The sequence below is a fragment of the Acomys minous genome (genome assembly GCF_964271855.1).
Source record: "Acomys minous genome assembly, chromosome: 6".
Lineage (NCBI taxonomy): Eukaryota > Metazoa > Chordata > Mammalia > Rodentia > Muridae > Acomys > Acomys minous.
This window is the reverse complement of record NC_140487.1, coordinates 74746226-74772624: the sequence shown is the minus strand read 5'-3', so window position 1 is coordinate 74772624 and position 26399 is coordinate 74746226. Positions and strand designations below refer to the sequence as shown.

The 26399-nt window shown below is 48.2% G+C and overlaps 1 protein-coding gene across 1 annotated transcript in view; it reads right to left on the bottom strand.

Moving 5' to 3' along the window:
* Positions 1-26399, bottom strand: part of PLXNA4 (plexin A4) — a 452691-nt gene that overhangs the window by 362953 nt on the left and 63339 nt on the right. The window contains exon 2 of the mRNA XM_084784426.1: positions 13075-14342. Within this exon, the coding sequence (XP_084640552.1) occupies positions 13075-14259 (1185 nt within the window). The 5' untranslated portion in view covers positions 14260-14342. The remainder of the gene's footprint in view (positions 1-13074; positions 14343-26399) is intronic.

Below are 26399 nucleotides of genomic sequence, written 5' to 3'. Positions count from 1 at the left end.
GGAGCCCATGTTTCGTAGTTCCCTACCACCATCATCTATACAACTCTAGTTAACCTGAGGCAAAGAGAAATCTAGGCTTCTCTACTTTTATCTAGAAGAGTGTCTGGGTGGCCAGGGTTACCAAACAGTGTTTCCCTTAGCCTAGTGAAACACAAACAAATCAGCCACTTACAAAAACAGATGATGTGGCCAGGCAACTGCATCCTGACATCACGCTGTCAGAGGCAGAAACCTGCCTACCTTTCCTCTGTGGTGGTTCACAGCAAGGGGCCCAGGTGAGGAATGTTTTTACTAGGAGGAAGCTAGGGGACCCTGGCCTGGCTGCCTAGGCTCGGGGTTGGCTTATCTTGGACCACAGGGCTCCCTGCCAGGCCCCATCAGGAGGCAGGGGTTCTGTCTCCACACTTGTACCATTACACTCAACACCCACACTGCCTGCCCTTGCTCAAATGATACTGAAGATGCAAAAGGGGGCTCATGGGTGACATGATGGAAGGTGACACTCACCACCTCTGGCTTCGCCAGGGCTGGTTTTCCCTCTGAATGAGACCCCAGGTGATGAAGCTATAATCCAGGCTTTTAACCAAGCAGGCAGCCACCCTGAAGAGTGCCTTTTCTTAGTTTCCTCAAAGCTAGAGCACTAGGGGAGGGATTTTTTTTTCCACAATGAAATACTGAGAAAATACCAGCGGACAGGCTTGCATAGCCACTGAGCCACTTCCCAGGTAAAACTTATTCCTACTGTCCTCTGCAGGTGACCTTCCTTGGCTGTCAAATAGTCAGGCAGGGCCAATATAAGGACTGGATGAGGCAATGAAAAAAAGGCTACCCATGACCTGGAAGCACTTCGGTGAAGGAAGATATCTTAGGTGGATTTGTTAGTGGAAACCTAGCCCGGAACAGCAGTGATGATGGCTGAGGGGGACAGGTGCTCTTACAGGCTCCTCAGCAGCAGCCTAGGGATAATTACAGCATAGGGAAAGAATCTGACAGATTCTCCCTGCCCAAAGGCCTGCGTATGCCCATACAGTGCAGATGCCTGGGCTCCAGGCTAGTTCATAAAGCTCTTGGGCAGATGAGGATGGTATGCATTCCTGAGTACCTGGGTGAGAGGGTGCAGCGTATTTGCTGTGACCCTGGCTGGGTCTTCCCTAGGGCCCCATTAACATTATTATTAGAGCCGCAGTCACAGGAGCCAGGACAAGGCTGTAATCAGGAGTCTAGCTGTGCCTGCAGGCCCAGGCCTGGCCTCCCCCTCCAGGCATTCTACAAACGCCTGTGAACATGTTACAGCTGGCAGTGTGATATATCTTCTTCAGCCACCCCCCCCCATTGTGTTGCGCATGTTTCCATGTGTGCATACACACACATACACACACATACACACGCACATACACACACACACACACACACACACACATACACGTCTAAACGGCATGTAGAAGCCAGAGGTCAATATCAGGTGTCTTCCTCAATTGCTTTCTACCTAATTTTTAGAGACAGGATCTCAGGGTCCCTCACTGAACCTGAAGCTCATGGATCCAGCTAGGCTGCCTGGCCAATGAACTCCATTCTTATAGAGGAAGGTCCCAAGGCCCAGCACTCACTACATAGCAACAGCCCACCCAATTGGACCTAAATGCCATAGGCCCCAAAGCAGCTACCCAGCAGCCTTCAGAGCACCAGCCGCCATGGTGAGGTGGTGTGGGGAGCCAAAGCTGACACTCCGAATTACAATCTAATAGTTTACCACGCTTCCCTCGTGCACAGCAGCAAAGGTTACCGTGCAATTACGTGTCGCTACATACAAATGACATAGCAGTTACGGTTACTTTACCAATTACAAGGAAATTGCTCCCACTCTGCAGAGACTGGCACTCTGAAAAGCTCTATCATCTCCACCGAGAGGGGACTGAAAGCGCTGCCAGCGTTCTTCCTCTGCCCGTGTCCCCTGGCCATGGGACTGAACCACAAGGCAGCCACTTGAGGAGCCCAGACCTAAGAAAAGCTGGAGAAGTCAGACCTGGGAAACTGTGAGGCTTCTACTTCAGTCCCTCAAAGCATCAGTTCTCAACCTGTGGGTCTCAACCCCTTTGGAGGGTGAGCAACTCTTTCACAGGGGGGTCACCTAAGATGATCTGCATATCAGATATTTATATATATTCAGATTCCTAACAGTAGCAAAATCACATTTATGAAATAGCAACAAAAAATAATTTTATGGTTGGGGAGTCACCACAACATGAGGAACTGTATTAAAGGGTTGTAGCATTAGGAAGATGGAGATCCACTGCCTTAGAATCATCTTCCAACCTCAGGTTTAGTGATCATCTCCTAAGGACCCAACCATCATGCTGACAGCCTTAGCAGACCATCTTGAAGACTGTAAGGCAGGAGGTATCCTGACGCCCACACTATCTGGGCAGGCCCCTGGTCCACTCCTCACAGCCCCTTCCCTGCCACACAGAGGTACTTTTCCTGGCCCCCAATTGCCCACCTTTACCATAACCCCAGTGAACCCTGATTACAGAAAGGTCAGATCTAGGCCAGAGCTCAGTGGTCCAAAGGCAGTGCTAACGAGGTAGGGGTCAGCAGGTCCATCCCCCTGTGGGCCAATTAGCTGAGCTCTGGGAGATAGTCTTTCCAAAGCCACAGGCTTCTCCCCTCACCCCAGGCATCCACTGTTTACAAACAGCCCACACTGGCCCAGAAATGAGCCAATCTGATGGATGGATGGATACAGCCGACCATTCTGACCATAGACCTACCTGCCAGGCTGCTCTGGATTCCAGGAAAAAAATGAAAGGCCAGACTTGGTTCGCCCTCGCTCTGAGGACAGTAAACAGATGGGTCCTTACACACCTGGCAGCAAAACAGCCCTTCAGCCCTTCCTAGGGTAGGGAGGAATGGCCGCCCTCACATGTGAAGTACTGAGCACCTCCATAGCATCTTCCCACCCTAGGAGAGCACCAGAGCTGCCCAGGTTCCTCCTGTGGGGCCATCTGCTGGGGCCCCTTAGCCTAGAGGAACTTACTTTGAGCAAGAGGAAAAGGGGGCTTCTGGGAGAATGATGCTATTGACAGATCTTCATTTACTGGTTTGCTTCGGGATATTTATAGATGACCAAGCATTAAGACAAGTCCCAGGAACATAAAGATGCAAAAGTCTCAGTTGGTGTCCCCAAAATTGTCCTTCTCCAGTGAGGAGACCTGCCCAGGCTGTGTTTAGACAATCTGTTTGGTATCTTGCTTCAGGTGTCCATGGAGAGAATGAAGGCAGGGCCACCAACTACTAGGGAAACAGGCAAGTGACTTGGTCTCCCTTCCATGTTCCATGGCTTAGAACACAGAATAAAATACTACCATTCTTTTGTACTCCTCCAGAGAAGAAAGTAACATCACCAGGCCAGACCAAGCCACGTTACAGGAACCAAAATCAAGACATGGCTATGGCTGCCCTAGTAACCTATTAAGTTACAGGGGAAACAGAAGTCCAAATTCCCAGTCTAGAAAGACAAAACAAACAAACAAATGAACAAACAAACAACAACAAAAACAACCCCTAATGTCCAGTGTGTTGCTAGGCAGCAGCCTTAGAGAGGGTATTGTCCAGTCTCAGGCACAGTGGGGCCCACAGCTTAAGAAGGGCCTCTGCCCTCTGCCAGCTCTCTAGCCTGGACACAACCAATCCTCCCCTGCTCAGCAGGACCCGGACCAATCATCAAGGTCGGGATGTTCCTCTCTTGTATTCAAGTATTCCAAAGAAAGTGGAAATGCAAGCTTTCTGAAGACATATAAGGGAGGAGGAAAAAGAAAGAAGTAAATCTGTGAGGCGCTGGACAGAAGACCCGTTGGAATTCTTCTTCCTCACAAGCCATAAACCCTTTTTGCATTAATTACACCTACACACACACACTCACACACACACACACACAAACACCAGGAGCTGCCCATAGCAGGCCTCCGCCAGAAATCCAGCATCAGTGAATTACACATGTGGGATTTCTTTTTAAAGGCGGTATTGATCAGATAAGTTGTAATAGCTCACGTCTAAATACAGACTCCAATTGTGAAGCTCTGCAGCACAGGGTGATAATGATCACGCACTTATTAGGAGCCATATCTCAAATATGGCTGCTGACCCCTCAGGTGCTCATAAATGCGCTAGGGCCTGAAACACAGCATGCATGGGGCCCTGGAGATGAGGCTGTGTGTGTGTTGTACCTCTGTCTCCTCAGGGGTAAACAGACAGAGCTCCCAGGGGCTCCCAGAAGCCTGGAAAGGACTCCAGGAGACTATAGTAGGCTTAGCTTTAGCCTTGTTGAGGAGCCTGTTACTCTGAGATGTGTTTGAGTGATCATTTCTACAACAAAGAATTAGCACACACACACACACACACACACACACACACACACACACACACACACACACACAGGGCACATGCCTCCAACCCTTTGATGGCTTTACTGATCTGTATAATATTTACTTTCTTCTTCATCGTTCCTAATCCGCTCTGTCACTTCTGCTGAGGCTCCGACAGCACTGAACTTTCAGAGGAAAGCTGAGCAAAACTGTTACAGGTGAAGGTTGCCCCTGAACCCAAGCTGCGAGCACAGCGCAAAGGGAGTGGGACAGTGCAGTAGTCCTCTTAGTTACTAAGGCATCATCTCTGAGTGACTCTTTATTGTGTCCTTTTCAATGGAATTGTAAGGAAAATGGATGTGTACAGAGGAGCAGAGGGACAGCCAGCAAGCCACAGCCACAATAACCTAGTTACACAAATATGTTATTGAAGGGACTTGGTGCAAAGTGTCTCATGCTAGAAAAAGCAACCCAACAAATTGTAGCCAAGGTTCCCAAGAACCGAGAGACCTGCTTCCAGGCATCTCATAGAGGAGGGGAGAGAGAGGGCTAAATATCAGGGCAAAAGAAGGCCAATTGTGTCTGTCCTAGGAGCTCTGTGAGTAGGAAAGGCAGCTCCCAAAGCTTAATTAATGTGTTTCTGTACCTACGGAGCAATGGAAGCCATAAACAGGTGCAATGTTTCTTTTTATACTCATTTTGAAACCTCTGTATGTTTGGAGACCAACTGTGGACCAGTGTCACCAGATACCTGAGGAGTCTTTTGATAGTCATGATAGTGTGCTAGCCTTCTAACAGGAAACTGAGACCATTTCTTTCTGCTGTATTCCCAGGAGAGGGGCATTAATCCCGACGTGCTTTCTGCAAACCAGACCACAACCAACAGCAAACGTTTGCCATGTACCCTCCAAGGGGTTGCTGAGTAGAGCCTTCAGAGAGCAGTGCACTCAGGATCTTGGGGGCTGGACCTTCTCCTCATTAGCCCAGCTGCTGAGGGCCCCAGGTTCCTCCCTCTATTAAGTAGCCAGGGCATGGCACAATAGAGGTCTGTAGAGGCCACAGCTATGGGCCAGCTTGGCAAGAGAATCAGTACTCTGCAGGTGGCAGCTAGGCTGCGAACAAACCCAGTGGCCCCAACTGGACCCCTGGGGACTCCCAGAGAAGTTTCTCAGCCCTGTGAGCAATACCAGCCAAACATCACAAGGAAGTTTCCCTCCCCCTTCTAGACCTTGGCTTTAACCGCCCCTAGCAGCTGCCTGTCAGGGGCAGATAAATCCCACACAGCCCGCCCATCCATCCCAGCTCTTGTTCTCCCTCCCAGAGTTTAAGGCAGACAGCCACAGCCACCACTCGAACTATAATTGAAGTGGGGAATGCCACGATGATTAAGTTTGTGTGTTTCCTGGCGGGTCCAGGGAGGCAGTGGCCCTGCTCGCCAGGCTGAATTATGGGGTAGGTCATTGCCTTGTTAGTGGGAATAAATTTTATTAGCCCCACTCATGTTGCCGTGTATCTTCTTCTCTTGCTCCTTGGGCCCCGTGTGTCTGGGTAATGTCGCCTGCATGCAGGATAAGTCAGCAGAACAGATCCCATTATGGTTTGGAACACTGGCAGAGACACAGTAAGGACATGGGGAACGGTCCCGATTCTCTTTGCTCTCACAGGTATGGGTATGTGGATAGCGTAGGAGGCCAGACTCACTAGGAAGAAGGATTTAAGTGGACGGCTAGAGTAAGGAAAGTGGCCTTGGTGGCCCCTTTCTTTGTTAATGAAATGAGACCAGTTGCCAGTGTGTGGATGTGTGACCATTCCCTTCAGCCTTGCAAAAATTAAAGGACATTGAGACATTAGAGCAGCAAGGCTGTGGCTCAAAAGGTGCCTTCTTCTAGAGCATTCTCTGCATGTTCATCATGTGGGCATGAAGAAAGGAAGTCAGGCCAGCAAGCAAGCACATCCGGGGGACTAAGAAACTGAACATCACCTCAGTTAGGTACAGCCCAAACCTCTCCAAAGAAGCTACTGATTGCAAAGACCCAGTAATAAATGACAGGGACAGTAAAACCAGAGGTGGGAGTGCAGGGTGGGAATGGGACCATTCGTACTTGTCAGTACTTGTCAAAGGGTTCTGGGCCAGCCCTTGCCTAATAACGTCTGCGTGTTCCTTTTTGCTTTTTATGAAATATGTGTTATCTCACCAACTCCTTTGGCATAAAATCAGAACAGGAGGTAAACTGGCCCGATGACAGATCATGAATTGGCACTGACCGAAACCCAAAGGCCCAGACACCCTGGCCAGCATCCTTTCCAAGACACCCCCCTATTAGATGAAATGAATTAAAGGGACCCTATATCTGGAGTTATCAGTGAGTATATTCATATGTTGATTCATAAGATATCCAGACTCCCATTCAGGTGGCGCTTATGCCATACTAAATGAGGCTCTGTGCACATATACACATACATGTCTGTATACTCATGAGAAAGGAATATCACTATATCCATTGATGAGGGTAGTGTGTGGGCAGGATGGGAAACAAGCCACAGAGGGAGGCCAGGGGGTGACAAGGCACAGAAAGAGGGGTTTAGAGGAAGCCAAGGGGAAGCAGAAGCAACAGAGAGACATCAACAAGAGGGGAGTCAGACACAGGGAAAGGGGGTGCACATGTGGGCATATACACTGGGGTGCATGACGTTGGGCTGAACCCGGCAAGCGATAGCTCAGCATGGTGAGGCCACATGTCCTGAAGCCCCAGCTCAGGGACTTATACATTGAGTCTATTCAACCTGCCTATATGAAAATTCAGTATGTGTGATTACTCGGGTCTGCAGACACCGCACCCCCACACCCAAGCAGCATCCTGGGAGAACACATTCAGGAACCTTAGACTTTCTCCCATCAGATCTAGCTGGTCCCCCAGGCCTCAGTCATCACCACATGACCCGAGAAGACTGTGACATTTGCTCCAGATGAGACTTCTACTGCAAACCCTGCTGACCAGGTGGAGTAAGTGGCTTTGTACCAGGATGCCAAGCACTGGAGCTACATTTAAAGGAAGCTGGGGAGACATCTATCTTGAGGTTGTCTTATAACAACCAGATCTTAAATAAGGAAATCATTTAAATGGCTTGCAAGGAGTGAGGGCTCCTGTTGGGCTGGGAGAGACTTGCAATGTGTGTACCTAGCGGGATCTGAATGTGGTACTCCAGGAATTTCTCTAGTGGGCTGTAGTGTTGGCAAGGGCAGTTGGGAAGAGAAGTGGGGACAGGGTGGGGAAGAGGAGGAGTTCCTGGACCAAGGGAGGGTGAGTGCCAAGCAAAGAGAGGAACCCTTGCCTCTCACCATAACAGGAAACAAGCTCATGTAGTCAGAGCCCAGCTTCCTGCTGACAGGGAAATGAAAACAGCCCAAGCTGCCTGGCTGAGACCAGCCTAGGACAGCTGCCTGGCCATTCCGGATGCTCATTTTCATGGAGTTCAGGATCTCAGGCGCCAGGCAAACCTGAGTGACCATCTACGCTGGGACACAAGGCCAGCCTGAGTCTAAGGGGATGACCCTGTCCTCTTCCTGGGAAACAGACAAACCACACAGCATGTGGGGATGAGGGTCTCCTTCAGCTCAGTGATGTATGCTGTTGGGCAGGAAGTGAAAAGGAAACTGCTTCTTATACCTCTGGGACCCCCCATGGGACTGGCAAAGCCAGTGGGTAAACCTTCAAGTCACAGGGGAGCTTGGCCCAGCCATGGTTCTTTCAGATGTGCCCCTGGAATCTTGGGAGATTTTTCCAGGCTGCATTAACTTGACGAGCCCCACTTGTACATGATTTTCAGGGCCCAGGATCACATCTGTGTCCTGTCCTGCCTACATTGCCCTTGCATCCCAAGACAAGTTCCATTGGCCCTGAACTGAGGCATGCCACGGAAGAAGTAGCAGGCTGGGTCTATAGACACATGGTATGTTTAGACTTCATGATATCTAGGTAAGTACTTGATTTTCTGTCCTTGCATCTCCTTGGAGAGGATGCCGGCCTCTTCTGTTGTTCTCTAGGACTCTGGGAATGATGAACAGAGCAGGTGAAGGCTTTTGCATACTGTCAGGGCAGGGCTGTACAAAGGTGTGGTAGCCCCCACTTTCTACTCCCAGTTATGAGGGCCAGACAGGTGAATGGCGTTGATTCAAGATAAAAGCCCCTGTCCCAGGGGATCCTGGTTTTGTTTTGCCTTTGTTTTGTGTTTTTGTTTTGTTTTGTTTTGTTTTAGCAAAAGGTCACTCAGAGGTCAAAGCTCACAGAGAAGAGGAAGTGATTTGTAGCCACGCTGTGTCTGCTTTCCATTGTGAGACCTAGGCTGGTGCTGCCTGATGCCAAATATTCACTCATTCATTTCTTGGCTGCTCCCAAACTCAGACTTCAGGAAAAGGAGCAACAGACCGCTCCCTGGACCACAGCCTTTGTCCCATCTACAGGCTGTGGTGATCGACTTCCCTTCCACATTCCTGGAGACTGAGGTCTTTCCTTGACTTTGCCCTGTCCGGTTGCATACTTGCCTACAATTTTCCCAGGACTTAAGATATTTCTCTACTTATCAGTTTCCTCAGAGGCAGAGACCAGGGCTCTCGGAGGGACCGCAGCAAGCTGGAGAGGAAGAGGAATATTAGTCGCCAAGGCTAGGACAACACCTAGGCTCATGAAGGACACGGCTCCTCGGCTCACAGCAGTGCACTCCCCGGAGTAGGTTGCCTATTCCATGTTAGAACTGTCATGTCTCTGTGGGAAAGGCTGGCCTGCACAGAGTCCTAGCACAAGACAAAAAAAAAAAAAAAAAAAGATGGGCTATGGGCTCCATAGGCCTAGAGTTATGTGCTCTGTAAACTGAGAGCTGCAGGGAACCTTTGAAGTAAGCTGCAAAGGGGGACAGGGCTAGAGATAGAGGCCAAGAGTAAGAAGCTATGGAAATAGAAATTAAATCAAATTAATAAGCCCTCCCAGATGCCTTACTAGCAAGTTGGCCTCAGGCTAGTCTTTAGGTCCTTGAGTCCCAGCACAACCTAAGACCCCTGTCAGATCTTTCTAGGTCTGTAATGCCTGTGCTTTCATGATAGCCTCTGAACAATGTGCAGGCTCTACTGCCTTCTGCATTAGCCTTGGAGAAGACCTGGACTCAGGAAAAGGAAGACTCAAAAGCAAAGTTGGGGACTGCTTCTATGCCCCCAAAACACCAAGAGATGCCTCCCGAGCTCCCACAGTATCCACATCCAACAGGGCTCAGGGCTTCACACTTGCAAGGCTTCTACATGCACACCCACTCAACCGTAAGAGAGCACTCGGCCTGTTCCCCAGCCACATCTCTGCCATGAACACAGCCAGCCTTCCTGGCCCAATGGAAGCAGAAGCACCATTGAGCTCTCAGAGAGTTGCAATCAGAAGGTTCTGGAGCCATGAGGTGGGCCAACGACCCAGGATCAGGCTTCTTTCAGCTCTGAGTTCAGGGAGAGAAATAGAGGTCTCATCAGGAGATGGAAGGGGCCATCTAAGCCTCATAAATACCTTCGGATAAACATGTTAACCTGCAGGATTAGCATAAAGGATGCAACCCAAGCAAATCTCTGGTCACATTCCCCTTTGTAAGCTCTCCAAGTTATAACTACAATAAACCCCACAAGGACTCCCCACCCTACAAAGCAAACTCTTAAAGCCAACCTCCTAAGTTGAAGCCTCCTTCAGGTCTTTCCAGCAGCAGGAACCCATGGGGCAAATCCACTGTGATGGTTAGTTTTATGTCAACTTGACACAAGCCAGAGTGAAGAGCTCTCGATTGAGAAGAGCGCTCTACAGGATTTGCCCGTGGGCAAGTCTATAGTGTGTTACCTTGGTTGATGATTGACATGGGAGGGTCCGCCCCACGGTGAGCCATGCCACTTCTAGGCTAGGGGTCCTGGTGCTATGAGAAAGCCACCTGAGCAAGCCACAGGAGCAAGCCCTCCTCCATGGCCTCTGCGTCAGCTCCTGCTTCCAGTTTCTATCCTGGCTTCCCTCAGTGATAGACTGTGACATGGAACTGTAAGCTAAAGTAAACGCTTTTTCTCTCCAACTTACTTTTGGTTATGGTGTTTATCATAATAATAGAACTCCTAACTAAGAGCCTGCCTGAGATTTGGTTCCCACTTTACAGGACCCAGGGGAGGCCCCAGATTCAAAGCCAAAAGAGAATTCTGGAGTTCACCATGTTCGTTCTCTGCCTCGAGACTAGAAGCAACAACAGCACAGGAAAGGGTCAAGGGAAAGCAGGATGCCAACACAGCTGACACTGGGGCCAGCGTCACAGTATGGTCTGGCTGATGCTGACATTGTGCCGTACGGGACATGTGTGGTCTGAGCCGAGTCCAAATGAATTGTAAACCAGAGAGCCTGAGCAAAGGAACTTGGGTATCAACCAAATCAAAGGAAACTGATACTGTGCATTAAAAGCTGGCCCGGCCTCTTTTAGACCGGCTGGGAGAGAGCCCCAGCCCTGTGCAGCTTCTGGCCTCCTCCTTTCTATTCTCAGCTCTCAACTCGCCTCTAACTTGAAAGGGCTAATTAAAGCCAAAAGGAAAAAAATCAAAAGCTTGTTATCTGGCTCCATTACTCCCAGTCCTTGGCATTGGCCGGTCTCGCAAAGCTGTACTCCCTCTGTTCTCTCCAAGGGTACCATGCAGGGTTAAGGCCTATAGCTCTGCAGGCATCCAGGGTGAACTTGTCTTTTGTATTATGGCAGAAGCAAGATCAGGATAGGTACCTGTTGGTGCAGTCAGGTAGACCCCTGCAGATGCTGTTGGTCTCCAAAGCAAAACCCAAAACAGTTTTGAGCAAGTTTTCTAGAGAAAACTGTCAGAGATTGCTAGCCCCTCTGATCTCAGAACTCTCTGTTTAGTAAGGCACATCACCACCATGCCATTTTTTACCATGAGCAATGTGTGCACATGGCTGTGTAAATGCACTGGTGGAGATACTTATCACATGTATTCAAGTGCGCCAGGGTACTCAAATGTACTTTGAAGATTTAACCACGTTCTATGGGGTTGGAGTTCATTCCCTCCCAAATGTAGATTTAAATTTTGATTGCATTTTAACAGTATGAAGAGGTTCCAGGCTAACAGGGCTGGGGAGGAGCTCAGTGGTTCAAGCACTTGGTATGTAGGTGCTAAGCCTGACTTCAGATCTACAGAAGCCCATGTAAACAATGGGTGGGCATGGCGGCCCACCTATAATTCCAACCTTGGAAGGCTGAAACAGGGAAAGCCCCTGAGCAAGCTGGAGAGCCCCTGAGCAAACAATAGCCATATCTCTGAGCTCTGTGTTTGTCTGAGTGACTCTGTCTCAAAGAATAAAGAAGAGTAATTGAGATGGTTTCCCATATCACCCGTGGAGCCAACACGTACACTGGATCTGCACACTTATGCCCCTCCCCCACAAAACAGAGAAAAAGAAAAAAAAGAGGTAGGATATTTAGAGATTGTTTGTCAGTAGACTCACTTGTTGCTGTTGCTTTATTTGTTTTGTTTCTGTTTTTCAAGACAGGGTTTCTCTTTACAGCCCTAACTGTCCCAGAACTCGCTCTGTAGACCAGGCTGGCCTGGAACTCAGAGATCCACCTGCCTCTGTCTCCCCAAATGCTGGGATTAAAGGCATGAGCCACCACTCCCAGCTGGGATTATTTCTTTTATTGTGGGAGTAGGTTAAGGATGAGATCAGTCATCTCTTTCTCTTGCCTTCCCTTCATCCTTCTGCCATGTTGTGATACAGAAAGAGGGTCCTCAACAAATGTAGACACTTGCTTGTAGACTGTGGCAACCTCCAAAACTAGGTGAGATAAATTTCTGCTCACAGTTGGTGGCCCAGTCTTGACATTGCACTATAAAAGCTTGAGGGTTTTCCAGTGCTCTTCTCTATACTTATCTTCTGCTGGTTCCTCTGACTGACCTAAGTTTAAGTGTGCGCTACACACAGAGAGAGAACTAATATGGTTCATTATTGACCGCCTATATTCAGAGTCTCCCAAGCTCAGTCCTGTAGACACTCTTGACTAGATCATCTACCATCCAAAATGAACGGCTCCAGGGTTCTTGCCTTGAACTCCTTTCCTGAAAGACTGTAACCCATGAGCTGAAATAAACACTCTCCTCCCTTAAGTGCTTTCAGTTGTGCTCTTTATCACAGCAATAGAGACCTAGCTAAGACAGACTGTTTTCTCACGGCACCACAAACACAGAAGATGCCTTAAAAGTGTGGTTGATCTCTTCCTATACCCCTTTACATTCATTTACCATTTATAAACATATGCAAGGGGCTAAAATAAAACCGTAATTCTCTGAAATCCCATGTCCACCTCAAATGCAAAATGACTTCCGGTGTAAACACTCACCTTTCCGGAATCTTCCATCATTTTCCTCTAAGCTGTCGTACCACACCCAAATAAAAAGAGCATCAACTTTTCATGTTTCTGCCCACTCCCAGCCCTGTTTCTCACAACCAGCAACAAGAAAAAGACCAGACCAAGGTGCCAGTAGGAAAACTTCATTTTAGCTCTAGCTGGTGCCTTCATACTAAAGATGCTTGCCTGCTGATAATCCGAATCAATGAGACCCAAGATGGAGACCCATCAAAATCCCATAGATGCTACAAAGCTGGGGTCCATATCGCCCACACCCTACTGTCCAGGCCCTCTCCTCACTCACCGCACTGCTGCAAGGGATGTCCTTCACCTTGAGCCAGGCCAGGTCTAGTGTCCCCTCACCCCTGTAACAGGACTGCAGGCGCTCCTTAATGCGGTCATTGATCTGCTTCAGGATGAAGATGCACAAGGCAGACTCATCCAGGGACTTCATCTTCCGCTTCTGGCCCTTGGAGAAGACGGTAAAGAGGAGGTCATCATCTGGACGGACTCCCAGGGTCCGGCCAAGCACAGCACCAGCCTTAGACAGGAAGGCAGCCTGTAACAAGCGATACTCCACCCCATTGCGCTCGCAGCCAATGGGCACCTCCACGTAGGAGTTGAAGGCCGTGTCCTCTTTGCAAAGCCTCACAAGCTTCGACGTGTACACCTGTTCCTTCGTTGTGGAGCCTGGGGGAGACACCATCTCTGGCTGCAGGGTCAAGAAGTAGACAAAGTTGCCACTGCTGAAACCATAGACGTAGTAGATGTCAAAGTCGGGGATAACCGTGAAGGTGTCGGAAGGGATTTTAATCATTGAGGCCACAAATTCATCATGGAAAACATAAGCAAACATGCCGTCTGCCTCAGAGTTCTTAGTCAGCTTCCGGCTGGAGATGGTAGGAAAATATTCAGGCTTGCCATCCACAGCGGTGGCAATAAAGAGTTTATCGTCCAAGTTGTTATAGGAGACGATCACCCCAAAGACTGAGCCACTCTCATTAACTCCCGAGAGGTAATGTTCCTTTTTGTGAAAGGGCTCCCCCAACTTAAAGAGGTCCTCTAGCCTCAGGAGCTTGCAGATACCCTGGTACAGGCTCCCGCATGCGATCAGCCTGTTTTCCTTGTAGTCTATTAGGAGCATCTTGTTGACATTATTGGTGCTGGCCAGGGGCTCGTTGCAGGTCTGAACAATCCGAGGTGGATAACACTTGGGGTTGTCCTCATCTGGCCCTGTCTGGTGAGTCACCAAGACCTTGAGGTCACTAGAGAGTTTGTAGATCCTGTTGACAGCCCCCAAGTAAATGTGCCCTGTCCTCTCATCCACCACGAGGTGATTGAAGGTCTCCGTGGGCTCCCCTCGGAATGTGACGAAAGAACGCTTCGGAGATTGCTGGGGTGGCTGCCGTGAGAGCAGGGTAGAGGACCCCATCCCCACCACCAGCAGGTGGGAGAGCAGGCAAGTCCAGTTCCAGGGCATGGCTTTCATCTCCGAGACAGGTCCTCTCGGCACAGCGGCACGCCAGCAGAACTGTCCCTTCGGAGGGCCAGGACTCAGTGGCGCTGTCTCCCCTAGTAAAGAAAAAGATTGAAATGTGAGTGAACTACAAATGGGCTTTGTGGTGCCTACACATCTGCCTGAATTCAGTACATACACGGCATGACCTGTCCTGGGGAAGAAAGCCAGAGGCCAGCTAAGGTGCATGAGATGGTTATCTTGGTGGTGGCATCCCTAGTACACCTTTATCAGTAATAATGATGGTGAAAGTGATGGTGAGGATGATGATGGTGTCGCTAATAAGAAATAACCTTGCCCACTGAGTGTCTGGCTTTGCACCAATCCCCAGCCAATACCTCTGCATTCGTCTTAGCAACTCTGCCATGATGAGTGTCTTCCACCTGACCTTCTAGAGCTAAGGGCTGTACTTTCCTGTGCACACAGAGGTGACACACAGGGACCCTACATTAGTGGGTTCCCTGCTATCAGTCCCAAGTTAGTGATCCTAATGAGCAGCATCAACAGAAGGCCAGAGGGAGGAGCCATCTGTCCTGGGGGCTCCCTCTGCTCTGTCTTCAAGTTCTTTGGACCATCTCCTGCCCACTTCCTTAGGCCTAAGAGATAGTAGCAGTAATCTTTTTATTAACTCAAAACTATAGAACTAATCCCCTCAAAGAAAGCAGTCTTTCAGAAAGACTCCCAGACCCTCTTTATCTTTTGTGCTTCCCCTGTCAGATGGTACAGTGAGGTTAAACTAAAAGCCCATATCCTCCATCCTTTCCGGCTGCAGTGGCCACCAGCCCCAGAGCCTGCCTTGGGTACACAACCCAGCTCTGGGCTCTCTTTTTATTTTAATGAGATAGATCATGGCTACTTCCTATGGTGGGGACTCCCTGCGGCCTATTATTTTCTTTAAAAGGAGAGAAAATGTGCATTCAAATACCAATGATCTGAAAACAAATAAATAAAAATAAGCAAGTAAACAAATAACCTATCCCTAGAGGACAAAGCTGCCATCCATCCTAGCATCATCGCCTTCATTTCTAGTCAAAGTACTTTCTGCATGACTTTCCAGGGCACAGCATCACATTGCTTTCAGCTTGGATGAAATAAGGGCTGGAATTGCCAATATCTTATTTAGGGGTACCTCAGCTCTGTAGGATTTCTCATTCCCCCAAGCTCCTAAAATATGACGATATAGGAGGAGATAAATAAAGTAATAGAAACACCCCAGCAGGAAGAAAGCACAGGTTACCCGGACACCCAGAGAAGAGAGAAAAAAAAAACTTTACGTTGTTAGGCAAAATCCCAAGAAAAAGCAACTCAATGAGACAGTTGAGGAAGAAGACTCTCAGAGATGGAAACCCCTACTCTAATAGCAGCCCCGTAAACTAACCACGTAAACCCACGTGGTGCAGAAGTATACTCAGAGCATGCGCAACACAGGCAAGATACTGTGGGACTTGGGTGCCAGGATGTCAACTTATGGTCAAGCCAGATAAAAACGGTAGAACCTAGCTTATTGGCTGAGGTGAAGTTGTGTGACTCATACGCAAACATGCTTCGGGAGCTTCTGCTTGAGGAGAGGGAACAGGGAGCAAGCTGCTGGAAACCTTGTCAGGGGTGGAGTCTGAGGCAAACCACGAACTCAGAAAGACCATGCAAAGCTAGAAGCAAAGTGACTTTCTGGGAGGGTGTTCACAATGGAAGTATCCGACCAGGGTGTGGACGAGGAACACAACTCAGGGGAGAGTCAGGAAGAAGAGAGTCAGAAGAGAGAAAGCTACGACCCTGTTGGGGTTTTACTGAGAAGACTAAGATGCACAGAGCTGAGGAATGAGGGCAAACTTAAGTAAAAGGAGAGAAACGTCTCCCCGAGAGGCCCCTCCATGCCCCTCTATAAAGCCCCTACCTTCACCGGAGGAGAGAACAGAGCTGATGATTGCTGAGATCCAGGAGCCAAAGAGGTCTGTCTTAACCACTCACTAGAGCCCCACCAGCACCCAGTGGAGACTCGCCAACTACGTCTTGATTGGCAGAAAGACAGGCCAGAAGCAGAGAGGAACAGCAGTATGTGTGCAGCATTGACTGACCCAGGCCCCACGCAAGGTAAATGCTTTCCCCTGTATCAGCTCATATGGTTATCATGGCTCTCCCTGCAGCGGGATGGCTTTACCTATTCTATTCTGCAGATGAGGTAGCTAGTGCTTCCAGGACATGTGGCCGAGGAGGGGCAGAGTTAGAGGTGGGATCTAGGTCTGTACCACTGCAAAATCCAAACATTTTCTAGAAATGTCTCATTCCAGAAGGCAGAATATAGAGCCCTGGGAGTTCCTGTTTTATTCATATAATTCCCAGCACAGAGGTCCTAGGATATCACCTGCCAAACCCAGGGAGAAATGGAAGTTCCTGTGAACTACAGGGCACTACCTGGGAAACACCAGTTGGGGCACGGTCACATGACAATTCTGACAGTATTGATGAGCACCCGACACAGGAGCTCTGCACATCGTATAGTAGGTGCTGTTGCTGTTGTTGATAAATGAATGTAACTATATGAAGTTGGGTCAGAAAAATAAGAATTAAGATAAGGGATGGTATCTAATTTTTGTTAATTTTTTTTTCAAGGACAAGTAATGAGGAGTCAAGGCAGTTCCTCTTGAATTGGATTTCCAAATCCAAGAAGCAGAGAAGATTCAAGAAATGTATTTTCGGAAGTAGGTAATCTGGTTAAGTGGTATTCAAATTTCTGATTTTAGAGACAACAAAGGTGATATCAAAATGAAATCACAGAATGTCCCACAGGATAAAAGGTGGAGGTAAAGGTTAGGGAGATAGCTCAGTTAATAATTCGCTTGCCACACAGACATGAGAACTTGAATTTGATCCCTAGGAAGCAATGTTAAAAAGCCAGACATGGTGGTATATGTTTATAATCCCAGTCCTGAGGCGGAGAAGGCAGGCAGATCGCTGGGACTCCTTGGCCAGCCAGCCTGATATAACCAATTAGGTCAAGGCTAGTGAGAGATGCCATCTCAAAGAAACAAAGTAGACAGCACCTAAGGAAAGATACCTAAGGTTGACCTCTAACCTCCATGGGTACATATTGAAATGCACATGCTCTAGCACAGACAATCAATCAATCAATCAAACAAACAAACAAATATATATAAATAAAAGATGGTGGTGAAGGACAACTCAGACCACTGACTCTCCATTCGGTGTTCTTTCTATCACTCTTGGCCTCTTCTGACTTTATCTAAACCCGGTCCAACATCTGCTCCCCAGCCTTTGAAAGTGACAGCTATTTGGGCACCATATGCTCTGCTGGCTAACAGGGCTCTCACTGAAGCTCTGCCAACAGCCAAATTCCAGAGGGGCTGGTGTGCTCACTCCAGACAGGCACAGGCAGGTTGGGGCACAAGCTACCAGCCCTGCGGGAGGGAACTTTCAGCACACCCTGTATCAGAGGATGCCACATGCCCACCACTTGGACCACCTTACTGCACACACTCACAGACACACAGTCAACTCACAGTTCCCCAGTCAGTGCTAGGCAAGACAAGGAGGGCTATTATCGTGACTTTACTGGGCACCACTCATTCACCATCTTCTTTTAGACATGGCTATGCATCTCAAACACTTATCACTTTCTGTCCCCAGAGGGGCAGAGGAACTCATAGAAATATTAACAACATGATGAGGATGAACAGCCTCTCATTTTTTTTTACCCCAGAAAAAGGACTGATTAGAAAACAAGGAACCGAGAGATGGATGAGGGTGTGATATGGGCAAGCAAGTGGGCAGCGGCCAGACTCACTAAAGACCCCGCTGTGGGCCAGGCCAATGCCAGTCTTCCCACCCCAGCTCAGGATGCACAGATAGGCAGAGCCACTAGCCACCTCTAACTCAGGGTCACTTAAGGTTGTTCAGACGTCACAGAATGGCAAAAAATAGAGCTTCCAAAGGATGGGTGTGTCTCTCCCAGGACATCAACACGTGTAAGAGGTGTCTTTAGCCCAGGCATTCCTGGTCTAAAAAACTGGTGCAAAAAGGGTCAATTTCTGAAACTTCTATCGACTCGCATTCAAATAACCATTAAGCTGATTTTAAAATAAAAGGCACCAGGCCTCATTCTTCCAGTTATAAGAGAATAACATTTCAAAGAAATACAAAGGGATTCCTGAAGCAGGCAAGGTGGGCAAGGGGACAGAGGACAGACCCTCCCCCCACAGACCGAATCAAACCCAAACATGCTGCCACCACCCCTTTGTGAAATCAGACTTTAATTCTGAGTGGTCCCCAGGGGAGATGGAACTCATTTTTAGAAGCTGATCATCATTTTGATTAAAGTAGTTGGGACTGCCTTTGTTTTATATGGTAAGTTTTGAAGAGCTCAAACTAATTTTCATGAAGTGCTACCGTCCTCTCAGATTTCTGAGTGGCAGAAAGAAAGTTATTATAGAGCAGTTTAAAATAGCAATTAGCTCACAAAATTCCTTTAGAATTTATAAATCATTTTACGTACATTACCTCATTTTTAAAAAAATTTTCATTGTTTGCCATGACTGTATTGGGCTACATTGAATGTGGTCTCAGAAAGTACAGGCTAAGAATTACTGAGGCCAACTGGGTGTGGTGGCTCACTCTTGTAAACCAGGGCTCAAGTGAGTCTAGAACAGTCAAGGCTACACAGAGAAACCCTGTCTCAAAAAAACAACCAAACAAACAAACAAACAAAAAGAATTTGCTGAGGCCATCTTGTAACCCAAGGGAGGAAGGTATAGGGACGATCCTTGAAGAATGAAGCCATAAGAGAACAGAAGTGAGCAGAGGTGCCCGGATCCCAGCTCAGATTATATAGATGTCTAGGTGGTGTGAATGACACAACTTGGGTGCCTGTCCTGGCCGGATACATGAGCCAAAAGCTGTCCCCTTTCCACAAGCTAGCTCAGGCTCAGTTCTCTGGAGTCATTAATGAAAGGATCTTGTTTTCTACTGCTGTGATGAAATACCAAGACCAAATGCAAGTTGAGGAGGAAAGGGTTAATTTTAGTTTGTGGCTTCATATCACAACCCACTGGCTGAGTAAAGTCAGGACAGGAACTGAAATGGACAGGAGCCTGGAGGCAGGAACTGATGCAGAGGCCAAGGAGGGGTGACGCTTCCTGGTTTGCAAAGTAAAGCTTGCTCAGCCTGTTTTCTTATACAGCTCAAGACCGCCTGCACAGGAGTGGCGCTGTCCACAGTGGGCACTCCCACATCAGTCTTTAATCAATTGACCATAGGCCAATGTGGTAGAAGTATTTTCTCAATCGACAGTCTATCCCCCCAGATGAATGTAGCTCATGTCAAGTTGACAAACAAACTAACCAGGGCAAATACCCAGTCACTCAGAGAGAAATCTAGAAGTATCTAGAAGTTTCTATTGCCACATCTTCTCTACCAGCTTGTTCTTCAGCGAGGGTTAACAACAAACCTAAGAGATTTGTGTGTCCCCTGCCCACTGAGATTAATTATGCCTCTACCAGTGGTGATGCACTATCCCCAAATAAGATTTGGGAGTTGAGCATGGGTGTACAGACTTTACCAACCTCACATTGGTCTCCCTATCTTCAGGCCGTATCCACAATCCCCCTAAGGTTTCCATCATCTGCGCATGGCTTTACTGTCCGCGAGTTCACTCACTTCTCAAATGAAGTCGTCTCTGATGCCAGGAAGAATCTAAGATGTCCTGATCATATGTTAGTACAGGAACCAGTGTCCGTCAGAGACTCACAGATGACAAACTGCTGAACTGGACTGTGTCTGTTGTCCTCTCCAACATCCTGGTCACTTATGAAGAATGATAAAGAGCTGGAAAAATGGCTGACCAGAGAAAGTGTCTAACACCAAGTCTGATGGCCCCAGTTCCGTTTGTAGGTCCCACATCATAGGAGAAAACATACGTTTAAAAATTGTCCTCTGGTCTCCACATGGCACATATTCTCTCTAGTAGTACAATAAATGAATAAATGTAATAATTTTTTAACTCATAAAGATCATTTTATTTCATCGCTAAATATCTCCAATTCTAAGCCTAGATCCTGAGGCATGTGATAAATGTTTGCGAATGAAGGAAAGAAGGAAGAAATAAATGACTCTTTGATGGCAGAGTATATGAGATGGCAGCTGGGTAAAATTCAAATTCCATTGCCGGTACTGTCAACAAGGTCAAAAAGGGTATGGATTGACAATGCTGGTTTCCCCTACCAAATCCAGGGCTTATAAATACTTAAAATACTCGATTTCGTCCTTTGAAAAGGTGAGAGCAAATGCATCTGAGAAGCCACATCTTCCATACATGATTTACAAGGAGACCAGCAGCCCACCAGCTGGAGTATTGTCACAAGTCACCTTGAGCCTACACATTAGACTTTGCCCTACTCAGTCAAGCTACCCAGTGCAGACCCTGTCGAGGAAAAAGAGCAGGGCCTGAGGACATTACATTAGGGAAACAGCACAGTAGACACAAGTAGCTCGCACACATTCATCTAGTGACTATTTTTTCCTAACAAGTGACTGCTAATTGAACATATGCCCTAGGAGGAATCTCGAGCTGGGAACAGAGGGTAGTCCCCTGGAACAACACACTTGCCCATGCTTTTCAGCACCTGGGAGTCTCGGCTAGCTGTCCTCTGCAGAAGCTGTGGAGAATGCCACTTCCTCGACCCTTATCAGAGAAGCCAGGGACTCCACTACCTCCAATAGTCCTGCAGACAGTATCATACCCAGGAATCTGTAGCTCATGCAGGCATGAATGTCATGGACAAAAATCTAACTTTCTGACAAAAAAAAATGTGTGATGCCCCATGCATGAGATGTCAGAGTCCTGTCACCAGTGAGAGGGGATGTCAGTGACCATTTCCTGGCCTCAACGTTTTCACACAGTCTCCAAGCAGATCACATGGACAGTGACTTTCCCGTGGTAGTCCCTCTCCAAAGCAGGGAGCCGTGAGTGTCTCCTTGCTACAGCTTGAAAAATGCCCCTAAATTTTATGAGTTGAAACTTCAGTCCCTCAGTGAGTACCTTGATAGTGTTTGGAGGTTGGGTATTTGGGAAGTGATTGGGATGGACTAAGGTCATCAAGGCAGGACCCTTATTATGACCAGGGCTTTACAAGAAGAGGACTAAGAGGCCCTTTGTCACCATGTGACACCCTCTGTACAAAGCCCTTCATCACATCGTGCCTGTGCCTGGACCCCCTTGCCTCCAGAATTGTGAGATACATAAGCCCCAGTTCTTTGTAAAATTCCCACTCTCTGCTACTTTGTATTAGCAACAGAAAATGGACTAAGACACTACATTGGGGGAGATTTCTTTGCTTGTTTTTGTTGTTTGTTTTGTTTTGTTTCTTAACCACCCAGCTAGACAAATCAGACTCTAAGGACCTACGAGGTGGCAGAACCTGAGCATGGATGGATGCTTGGCCTGCCAGGAATATCTACACCAGGTGTAGATCCATCTATTACCACATCTGCATCACTATAGCTAAAAGATGCTACATAGAACTAGCATGTCATGTATCCGAGCTGAGGCCCAAACCAGATGCTGAGCCTCCAAGTCTCTGCTTTGGGTAGCATATGGGGCTGACAATCCTAGGGAATAGCCCCTTCAGATGTTGGAAGCTCCCTCCCTTTCTCCCGAAACTGGGCTGTACATTTCCAAGTTCGGAAAGAAGGCAGCTCACTATGCCAACATCTAATAAGAAAACAAACAAACAAAACAAAAAAAAAACCAAAAAAACACCTTCCATATCCCTTAGTGGTTGTTCCCAAATTCTGGGTGCCGTGAGGCAGTGTGTCCTTGCAGGAAGAAATGCTAGAGTTTCTTCATTGATCCCAATTCTAAAATGGACAAATAAATAATCTGTTTGAGATACCCTCTCCACTCTGCAATCTACTCTAAGCAGTACTTTTTTCCTCTGCCTACAATTTTTACTTACAGCTCCGGGTTTCAAGAAATGAGGCGCATGAGTTGTTACTTTATCGTTTTTTCCCCTGGATAACTATATTTACATGCAGGTGGGCAGCTGGCTGTAGACGGGTGTCCAGAGTGGCTCCACAAGCCAGCCAGGCCACAAAATGTTTGTTTGCCTTGCTTATAGACAAGTCCTGACCTTTACGGTCTCCCCTTTCCCTTTGTAACTATCTCAGAAGTGAGTATCCCATGGATAAAAGGGGGGGAAATGGAAACTTGGGTACCACAGTGCAGTCATCATTATCGTTGGGGTGTGATGGGGGTCATGTCAAAGCAACTGCTGCACACAAGCCGGGCGTGGTGGCGCACGCCTTTAATCCCAGCACTCGGGAGGCAGAGGCAGGCGGATCGCTGTAAGTTCAAGGCCAGCCTGGACTACAAAGTGAGTCCAGGACAGTCAAGGCTACACAGAGAAACCCTGTCTCGAAAAATCAAAAAACAAACAAACAAACAAAGCAAATGCACATTCCAAAGAAAGCCACAGGACTCTCCCTGAAGTCTACTGCATATCCAGAACCCTGGAAAAGTACAGAATGCTCTCCCTCCAGTCGGCCTGCTTCCCACCCACCGTTGCACCTCTCCTTTGGCTGCTGTTCTCTTGAGCAGTGAGAAACATAAAATTCATTAGGGGGGAGGGGCCGGGTAAAAGGGATAAAGGAGGAAGAAGGAAGAGTCATGGAGAACCAGGCACAGACTGAGAGTCCCAACCAGGCAAGCAGCCAGATCTCCAGGAAATCCTGCACCAAGTCAGCTCTTATGACACTGTGAGCTGGGTCATGGATTCTTTCCTTCGCTCCCCCCTCCCTCCTTCCCTCCCTCCCTCCCTCCCTCATTCACTCCCTCATTCACACCCTCATTCACTCCCTCCCTCCTTTCTTCTTCCTTTTCCTCCTTCCCCTTCCTCCCTTCTCTCTTTCTCTCACTCCTTAGGTCTGGGTTCACTGAAAGGCCTATAGAAAATGTTACCATGGACAGGGCTCTTAGCTTTAGCCCAGGAGCCTCCACCAGAGGGTGGAGCCAGGGGACTAGAGCAGGCCTAACCCTGAGACCTCCTTCTGGACTTCACTGCAGTCTCCTCTCCATCCTCCTCAGGGGCTCTCCCAGGGTGCAACCCCTGTCTGCATTCCCAGCAAAGCCTAGGCCACTTTGATGAAGCTCTTCACAGTGACCTGGAGGCAGCCCTTCATATCCAGGCACCGTGCAGCCCAGGGAACGCGAGGAGTCCGCCAAGCAATGGCTCTCGCCACTCCAGCCCTGGCTGGGAAGATTTTAAAACCCGGAACTTGCCAGGGAAACCTGATCCAGGCAGGAAAGGGGGTGAGGGGAATCAATAGCTTCTTTCTAGTGTCTCATTTGAAGAAACAGGCTGAGGAGAAACTGGGGTTCAGACCCCACAGCTGAAGCCTGGCATCCGTCTGGCTATCCCCCTGCCACAGCTACTCCGAACAGCTTATATGAGTGTCCTTGCCTGCTTAACTGGCTCCCAGTATTGGTTCTCCGTCCTCAGAGACCTGCAATGGCCTCTGCATGTACAAAAATGGAGGAACATCATGGGAAAGTGATCAAAGCATCCTGAAGTGTGCATTCACTTTTGCTATTGTAAGAGATGTCCCCTTTGCTATTATAAGAGATGGTAGACATCTGGGTCTCAGAAGGGGATCCGAGGCCCACTTGTCTTGTGCACATGGCTTCGGACTTGTATGGCTGAGTGGTTTTCATTTAGAAAGGAGACCCACATAGCCCTCCAGCCTTGGACTTGCAAGCCATTTTGGTTATTTTGAGCCATATCTGATGGTCTTCTCCTGGGCGAGAACTCACTCTGAAGATCCTCAGCTCCTCTTACAGGTAGGGGTAAAGGCTGGATGCTCTTAGCTCACAGACATCTGTGTTTATGCCAGTGACATTCCCTGAACTCTCTTCTCTCTGAATCTCCATGGATCAGGGCCCTGCAGACACCAAGGGCTGATGCCCTCACAGACCACAGTCTGCCGATTTTCCTTGTTGGTTCCACTGCCCGGCCCCCATCTGTAAACTGGTGTTTCTAGAATCCAGGTGGTAAAGAGCATGCCCAACTTGCTCTTCTGGTGAACCAGAGGAAAAGTGAGGAAGCTCAGACTTCCTAGAACACAGGTTATCATGGATTTGAGGAGGGATCCTCAGAGCATATTTGTAGGGGTACCGGGCACAGCCAGGGACAGCTGTGCAACGGTAGCACCTGCGACAATGGGCAGTGATTTTTATCAGATCATAGTCTGACCCTGAAGTATCTTTCTCTTGAGACTCTGAACCTTTCTTAAGTTGCCAAGCTATACAACCTAAATTATGGGATGTATCTGACATGCCAACCGTACTTTAATCCTGCAGCCTGCCTTTAGAGAGCTCGAGGTCCTTCTCTGCCAAGTAGGCCCACGTCACTCTCCTTGGAGGTAACTTCTTTTCCAAGAGGAAGGACCACAGAGTAGGGCACACTTCATCAGTTCTGTGTTGCTCCACTGTACTACCAAAGTAGTGAGTTAATCCTCTGGATTTTTGCCCCTGAAGCTGTGTGGAAGAGTGGACAGGAGGTCTGCAAGCCCTGAACCCCCACATACTACATGTGGGTTTAATATAAAGTCCCACACAAGCTGATTTTGCCCCATCTCCTCTCATTTCCGTAACAAGTAAAAAGAGACAGCCATTCCCTTCCTCGGGCTGGTGCAACATTTCCAAATAGACTGTGTGTGTGTGCGTCTGTGCATGCGTGTGTGCATGTTACTGGGAACTGAACACAGGCCACCAAGCTACATCACAGGCCTTTAACTAGACTTTCATAACTCAAGAGAGTGGTCAGATTTGGAAGCACTAGAAATAAAGGCAGGGGTTTAGGAAATCAAAGCTGAGAGTTCGTGTTATTGGGTCCAGAAGCCTGAGTATCTCTCCAGCTACCTACCACCCCTGAGACTGCCACCATCCCTGTCACTGACACCTGTATCAGAGTCAAGCAGCCATTGGCTTTCCAACCCTATCAAGTCTTCATGCAAAGAACCCAAAGTCCCTCCGAACAGTCGACTCGAGGCATGTGTGGCCAGATGGCGGCACCTCCATCATCCCCCAAAGTCTAGTGGTATGATTTCTCACGTGTCCTCCTTGTCCTCCCTTCCTATTCCATCCATCCCTTTCTCTTTCAATCCTAGAGGAAATTGGGTAGTGAACAGTTGTCTGCCTTGCCGGTCTATAGTCATGTAATTAGTGCTATTTAATTCCACAATGAGGCAAAGCTCATAAAACACAAAATATATTTCAGCTGTGTGTTGCAAATCCTGGCAGAAGTCTCCACTGCCGCCGGAAGCTGAACAAAGTTATAGTCATTCCCTAAAATAATAAATAAATAAATTCAGAATGCAAATGACAAAGTTTGGAAAGCAGGCACTTATGCTACCTGGCAATAGGCAAAGGAGAAAGAACAGAGGATTCTGGTCCCTAAAGTTTGGAAACCATTTCCATTGCCATGACAACAATGACTATCGAAAACATTTCCTATTGATTAAGTAATGCCGGTGTATTACGCCATTTCCTTGGAAGGCCATTCTGGGCTCACCCTGCGCTCACTCTCAGGCACTGACACATGCCTTGAAATCTTGTTCCCGTCACAGGATGGGAAGATAGCATTCCTCTCCTGTGTACTGGGCACAGACATGTGAGTCAGATCCGTTAAGCTGAAACCTACGGCTTCTGGTAATTACTCCAGCTTATCTAAGATCCCCCTACATCCCAACTGCCGTTTCCCTGTCAACCCCACCGCACTGACTCCTCAGTGTTTATCACAGCCACACATGGAGCCAGCAGCAGAAAATAGTGTCCTCTGTCCTGCTCCCATTCAAACGTGAAACTCAGACTGGTCCTGCGTGATGTTTCCTGGCGAGATATTCGAAGCATTTATGCACCCCAGGTAAAGAGGGACCGGCAGACCAAAGAGAGGAGTCCGCCAAAGTTCAATTTGATGACCTGGCATTATGTACAGGTGCACTGGTGACTCATTAGCAACTCCACTATTGAGTGTGCCTCTGTGAGTCCACCACTGAGACAGTCCTCTGCCTTTTACATAGTGACAAAAGGAATCCAGAGGTGGGAT